The sequence below is a fragment of the Oncorhynchus clarkii genome, chromosome 9 (assembly GCF_045791955.1).
Source record: "Oncorhynchus clarkii lewisi isolate Uvic-CL-2024 chromosome 9, UVic_Ocla_1.0, whole genome shotgun sequence".
NCBI classification, from domain to species: domain Eukaryota; kingdom Metazoa; phylum Chordata; class Actinopteri; order Salmoniformes; family Salmonidae; genus Oncorhynchus; species Oncorhynchus clarkii.
In genome coordinates, this window is record NC_092155.1 from 75818402 (window position 1) to 75826039 (window position 7638).

At 43.2% G+C, this 7638-nt stretch overlaps 1 protein-coding gene across 1 annotated transcript in view; it reads right to left on the reverse strand.

Annotated features, from left to right (window-relative positions):
• LOC139417425 (CDK5 and ABL1 enzyme substrate 2-like) overlaps positions 1 to 1644 on the reverse strand; it is a 45821-nt gene extending 44177 nt beyond the window's left edge. Inside the window, exon 1 of the mRNA XM_071166705.1 lies at positions 1110 to 1644. Coding sequence (XP_071022806.1) covers positions 1110 to 1642 — 533 coding nt within the window. The 5' untranslated portion in view covers positions 1643 to 1644. The remainder of the gene's footprint in view (positions 1 to 1109) is intronic.
• Between the last annotated feature and the right edge of the window lie 5994 nt (positions 1645 to 7638).

Below are 7638 nucleotides of genomic sequence, written 5' to 3' on the forward strand. Positions count from 1 at the left end.
CTGGCACTATCCCTACGGTGAAGCATGGTGGTGGCAGCATCATGCTGTGGGGATGTTTTTCAGTGCAGGGACTGGGAGACTAGTCAGGATCGAGGGAAAGATAAACAGAGCAAAGTACAGAGAGATCCTTGATGAAAACCAGCTCCAGAGCACTCAGGACCTCACAGTGGGGCGAAGGTTCACCTTCCAATAGGATAACGACCCTCAGGACACAGCCAAGACAACGTATGAGTGGCTTCGGACAAGTCTCTGAATGTCCTTGAGTGGCCCAGCTAGAGCCTGGACTTGAATCCGATCAAACAACTCTGTAAAGAACTGAAATTTTCTGTGCAGCAACACTCCCCAAACAACTTGACAGAGCTTGAGAGGATCTGCAGGGAAGAATGGGAGAAACTCTCCAAATACAGGTGTGTCAAGTTTGTAGCGTCATATCCAAGAAGACTTTGAGGCTGTAATCACTGAGAACGCTGCTTCAACAAAGTACTGAGTAAAAGGGTCTGAATACTTGATGTAAATGTGATCAGTTATATATATATATATATATATATATATATATATATATATATATATATATATATATATAAATAAATACATTTGCAAAAAAAATCTAAAAACCTGTTTTTGTTTTGTCATTATCATTGATGAGGGGGAAAAACGACTTGATCAATTTTAGAATAAGGCTGTAAAGTAACACAATGTGGAAAACGTCAAGGGGAGTGAAAACACTAATTTACCTGGTTCATATAATAGCAAAGTATTACAGCAAGTCGGGATGAGACAATGTCTGTGTAAAACGACACATTCAGTCCAGTCTAACTGAACTTAGTAAAATGGTCTGTCTAGCTGCTTGTTAGGTGCCTCTCTCTCTACAAAGTAGCCAGTCGAGAGAATATATAATGTAAACAACGGATGGTTGTTGTGTGAAAAATGAAACATTGTATCGTGTATCAACGCTACAACGTATCAAGACTCACAAACGTGGGTACAGTTGAAATGACAAGCCGATGGATACAGACAGGAAGGACTGAGGTGTCCTTACAAACGATCCCAGATACACAACACTAAAAACCTCTGCCTCCAGGACGCGAATTACAAGGCACTAAACTCACCTCCGTCCCGGTTCCGAAGTCACCGAATTACAACTCTGGACCGACAGCAACGTGGAGGACTTCCGCCGTCCGAGAGGAGTAGGAAGGAGACCCGAGGGAGAGAGGAGGTTTCCCTGCGAGGAAAACGATCCTCCTCGCCTCTCCAGAAATACCTCCGTTGTCCCATCATTGAACGAGTCCGAAGGCAGAACGAGGATAGGCGGGACAGTGATAACTCCGAGTCCCGGAACGGCGCTAACGTTCCCAACGGTCCCGCAGCTCACAGACGTTGGTAGGTTAGTGAAGGTCCCATAGCTAGACACGGTTAACATCCCGGCCACTGTCGCCCCGATATCGCCCCCCAGCAACTCGCTGTCTCGGTTTCCATGGTATGTCTGTTGTACTGGCCGTCCATCTAGTGAAATGTTACTAAGGAAAAAGAGAGCTGCTTGTCTCCGCCGCGTATCTCTACTTTTCCTCCGGTGTTGTTTCTGCGGGTTGGTAGTGTTGTTAACGGCAGCGTTGTTAACGGTAGTGCAGGCGGCAGCCGCCATTCTCTAATGAGGAAGTATCTCACGGCGTTCCACTCGCGCAACAGGACCTGTCCACGCCCCCTGTGCTTTTTATTGGACGAGAGGGCCTAATCTAAATAACATTAAAACAGATGGACGGTGGAGAAAGCTGAGGTCGGGCTCGATTAGATTTTTTTTTAAAGGTTTTAAATTGATTTTTTTTCTTTTTTTTCCTGAACCCCCTAAGTCAAAAACATTCTAACAATTTGAGAAAATATCAATTTATTAGACTTCAGATGGACACGAATAATGAACGGCAGCTCAGTAGTCTATTAGGCTATTACAGTACATTTCACAATACAACCTATTTTCTCAATAATACTCAATAACTCTATAATAATATTGTGTTATTAACAATAAGGACACATTTATTTTTGACGTTTACAATTTTCAGTTAGCAAAGACCGCTGAGACATCTGTGACAGATATTAGGCTACATTAGTAGATGAGGTATAATGATGACCAGTGAATAAATAATCCTCAAAATCAACTGCTGATGATTTTCTGCAATGATACGTTGTCCTCTGACCACACACACACACACACACACACACACACACACACACACATACACACACACACACACACACACACACACACACACACACACACACACACACATACACACACACACACACACACACACATACACACACACACACACACACACACACATACACACACACACACACACACACACACACACACACACACACACACACACACACACACACACACAATCACACACACACACACACACACACACACACACAATCACACACACACACACACACGTTTGTTTTACTATCCTTGTGGGGACCAAACAATTGATTCCAATTCAAAATCCTGTTTTCCCTAACCCAAACCTTAACCTAACCTAATCCTTAAAACAGCCTTTTTTTTCTTATGGGGACCTTGCAAAATGTCCCCATTTTGTTTTTACTATCCTTGTGAGGACTTCTGGTACCCACAAGGATAGTAAAACCAAATACAAACACTAAAAGTAGTGCACTATATAGGACTGTTGTCTCTCTGAATATCACTGTCCTCCCCGTGCTGTCTCTCTCGTCTCTCTCTGTTGCATCCCCTGTCTCTTTCACTGATCATCTCTCTCCCCTCTCTCTCTCTCTCTCTCTGTCTATCTGTCTCTCTCTCTGTCTATCTGTCTCTCTCTCTCTCTCTCTCTTCCTTCCTTCCTTCCTTCCTTCCTTCCTTCCTTCCTTCCTTCCTTCCTTCCTTCCTTCCTTCCTTCCTTCCTTCCTTCCTTCCTGCCTTCCTTCCTTCCTTCCTTCCTTCCCTCCTTCTCTCCTTCCTTCCTTCCTTCCTTCCTTCCTTTCTCTCCTTCCTTCCTTCCTTCCTTCCTTCCTTCCTTCCTTCCTTCCTTCCTCTCTGTCTCCAAAGGCCAGTCAAGGGGACACCGGAAAACCGAGCGTCTACATTCTCTGTGATCTGACTCATAGCTAAAGGAGAGAGGGACAAAGGAATGTTTACCGCTTATTAGGTGACTCGCTACATCCTCACTGATCCACTACTGGTATGGAAAGGAAAAAGATGACCACTCAGCCTCATGACTCAGGAGCCACCTACTGCCGTTGTGCCCTCGCTGATAGTTAAACTACTGGTATGGAAAGGAAAAAGATGACCACTCAGCCTCATGACTCAGGAGCCACCTACTGCCGTTGTGCCCTTGCACAAGGCATTTCATCCCCAAACTGCTCCAGGGGCGCTTGCCCTGTGGTTGACCCTGTGGTTGACCCTGTGGCTGACCCAGTGGTTGACCCTGTGGTTTACCCAGTGGTTGACCCTGTGGATGACCCTGTGGTTGACCCTGTGGCTGACCCTGTGGCTGACCCAGTGGTCGACCCTGTGGTTGACCCAGTGGCTGACCCTGTGGCTGACCCAGTGGCTGACCCTGTGGTTGACCCAGTGGTTGACCCTGTAGCTGACCCAGTGGTTACCCTGTGGCTGACCCAGTGGCTGACCCTGTGGCTGACCCAGTGGCTGACCCAGTGGTTGACCCAGTGGTTGACCCAGTGGCTGACCCTGTAGCTGACCCTGTAGTTGACCCTGTGGCTGACCCTTTAGTTGACCCTGTAGTTGACCCTGTGGTTGACCCTTCATGTCCTCAGTGAAAACAATGTACTGAGCAAATGTCAAATTGTCTTTTTACCAAATTACCATAAAGACAGACCACATATTCACCACGTATTCACGTATTCATACACTAATTGAAAAACAAACAAGCCAAAACAAAGGCAAAGTCTTCTCATTCTTTGTTGATTTCAAAAGAGCTTTTCACTCAATATGGCATGAGGGTCTGCTATGCAAATTGATGGAAATTGGTGTTGGGGGAAAAACGTACGGCATTATAAAATCCATGTACACACACAACAAGTGTCCGGGTAAAATTGTCAAAACACACACATTTCTTTCCACAGGGCCGTGGGGTGAGACAGGGATGTAGTTTAAGCCCCACCCCCTTCAACATTTTTTTCAATTAAATGACAAAGACACTAGAAGTCTGCAGCAAGAAGGGCCTTCTATGCCATCATATTTGACATACCAATTAGGATCTGGCTAAAAATACTTGAATCAGTTATAGAACCCATTGCCCTTTATAGTTGTGAGGTCTGGGGTCCGCTCACCAACCAAGAATTCACAAAATGGGACAAACACCAAATTGAGACTCTGCATGCAGAATTCTGCAAAAATATCCTCAGTGTACAACATAAAACACCAAATAATGCATGCCACGCAGAATTAGGCCGATACCCGGTATTTATCAAAATCCAGAAAAGAGCCGTTAAATTCTACAACCACCTAAAAGGAAGCGAATCCCAAACCTTCCATAACAAAGCCATCACCTACAGAGAGATTAACCTGGAGAAGAGCCCCCTAAGCAAGCTGGTCCTGGGGCTCTAACCCTTAACACTAACCTCAACATTAGCCCTAAGCCTTAACACTAACCTTAACTCTAACCTGAACACTAACCTTAACACTAACCTCAACATTAGCCCTAAGCATTAACACTAAGCCTTAACACTAAGCCTTAACACTAACCTTAACACTAACCCTTAACACTAACCCTTAACACTAACCTCAACATTAGCCCTAACACTTAACTCTAACCTTAACCTTAACACTAACCCTTAACATTAACCCTTAACTCTAACCTGAACACTAACCCTTAACACTAACCCTTAACACTAACCCTCAACACTAACCTGAACACTAACCTGAACACTAACCCTCAACACTAACCTGAACACTAACCTGAACACTAACCTGAACACTAACCCTCAACACTAACCTGAACACTAAGCTGAACACTAACCCTCAACACTAACCTGAACACTAACCCTTAACACTAACCCTTAACACTAACCTGAACACTAACCCTCAACACTAACCTGAACACTAACCTGAACACTAACCCTTAACACTAACCCTTAACACTAACCTGAACACTAACCCTCAACACTAATCTGAACACTAGCCCTCAACACTAACCTGAACACTAACCTGAACACTAACCCTCAACACTAACCTGAACACTAACCCCCAACACTAACCTGAACACTAACCCTCAACACTAACCTGAAAACAAACCTTATCACTAACCCAAACCTTAACATTAACCATATTCTTACCTCCTCTCCTCTCCTCTCCTCCCCCGCATTCATGTTGGAACCCCAGGGCCTCGATGTCATGTGTGATGTCACTGATCCTCCGGTTGAAGTCCTACGACCCTGAGGGGAGTGACCAACTGTCGTAACCCTGCAAGGCCATTGCCGACGTACTGCTCATGCTCCGTTTGATCCTTCCGAAGCTGTCTGTCGGGATGCCTCCCACAGATGACAATGCCTTCTAGGAACCTTTTGAAGATGCCATAATTAGAATGCCTTTAAGGGAACAGACAGTGGAACCGTTAGAATGTCTATAGAGGAACAAGCAGTTAGAATGTCTATAGAGGAACAGACAGTGGAACAGTTAGAATGTCTATAGAGGAACAAGCAGTTAGAATGTCTATAGAGGAACAGACAGTGGAACAGTTAGAATGTCTATAGAGGAACAAGCAGTTAGAATGTCTATAGAGGAACAGACAGTGGAACAGTTAGAATGTCTATAGAGGAACAAGCAGTTAGAATGTCTATAGAGGAAACAAGCAGTTAGAATGTCTATAGAGGAACAGACAGTGGAACAGTTAGAATGTCTATAGACGAACAAACAGTTAGAATGTCTATAGAGGAACAAACAGTTAGAATGTCTATAGACGAACAAACAGTTAGAATGTCTATAGAGGAACAAACAGTTAGAATGTCTATAGAGGAACAGACAGTTATAATGTCTATAGAGGAACAAACAGTTAGAATGTCTATAGAGGAACAAACAGTTAGAATGTCTATAGAGGAACAGACAGTTAGAATGTCTATAGAGGAACGGACAGTGGAACAGAATGTCTAAAGAGGAACAAACAGTTAGAATGTCTATAGAGGAACAGACAATTAGAATGTCTATAGAGGAACAGACAGTTATAATGTCTATAGAGGAACAGACAGTTAGAATGTCTATAGAGGAACAAACAGTTAGAATGTCTATAGAGGAACAGACAGTGGAACAGAATGTCTATAGAGGAACAGACAGTTAGAATGTCTATAGAGGAACAAACAGTTAGAATGTCTATAGAGGAACAGACAGTGGAACAGAATGTCTATAGAGGAACAGACAGTTAGAATGTCTATAGAGGAACAAACAGTTAGAATGTCTATAGAGGAACAAACAGTTAGAATGTCTATAGAGGAACAGACGGCGGAACAGAATGTCTATAGAGGAACAGACAGTAGAACAGTTAGAATGTCTATAGAGGAACAGACAGTGGAACAGTTAGAATGTCTATAGAGGAACAAACAGTTAGAATGCCTATAGAGGAACAGACAGTGGAACAGTTAGAATGTCTATAGAGGAACAGACAGTTAGAATGTCTATAGAGGAACAAACAGTTAGAATGTCTATAGAGGAACAGACAGTGGAACAGTTAGAATGTCTATAGAGGAACAGACGGCGGAACAGAATGTCTATAGAGGAACAGACAGTGGAACAGTTAGAATGTCTATAGAGGAACAGACAGTTAGAATGTCTATAGAGAAACAAACAGTTAGAATGCCTATAGAGGAACAGACAGTGGAACAGTTAGAATGTCTATAGAGGAACAGACAGTTAGAATGTCTATAGAGGAACAGACAGTTAGAATGTCTATAGAGGAACAGACAGTGGAACAGTTAGAATGTCTATAGAGGAACAAACAGTTAGAATGCCTATAGAGGAACAGACAGTGGAACAGTTAGAATGTCTATAGAGGAACAGACAGTTAGAATGTCTATAGAGAAACAAACAGTTAGAATGCCTATAGAGGAACAGACAGTGGAACAGTTAGAATGTCTATAGAGGAACAGACAGTTAGAATGTCTATAGAGGAACAAACAGTTAGAATGTCTATAGAGGAACAGACAATTAGAATGTCTATAGAGGAACAGACAGTTAGAATGTCTATAGAGGAACAGACAGTGGAACAGTTAGAATGTCTACAGAGGAACAAACAGTTAGAATGTCTATAGTGGAACAGACAGTGGAACAGTTAGAATGTCTATAGGAGAACAAACAGTTAGAATGTCTATAGAGGAGCAGACAGTTAGAATGTCTATAGAGGAACAGACAGTGGGACAGAATGTCTATAGAGGAACAGACAGTGGAACAGTATGTTCTCTCTGCATCTCTCTTGCTCTCTTGCCCTCCTTCTCTGTCACGCCCTGATCTTAGAGAGATGTTTTATTTTTTTTATTTGGTTAGGTCAGGGTGTGATTTGGGGTGGGCATTCTATGTTGTCTATTTCCTTGTTTTTGCCGAGTATGGTTCCCAATCAGAGGCAGCCGTCTATCGTTGTCTCTGATTGGGGATCATACTTAGGTAGCCCTTTTTCC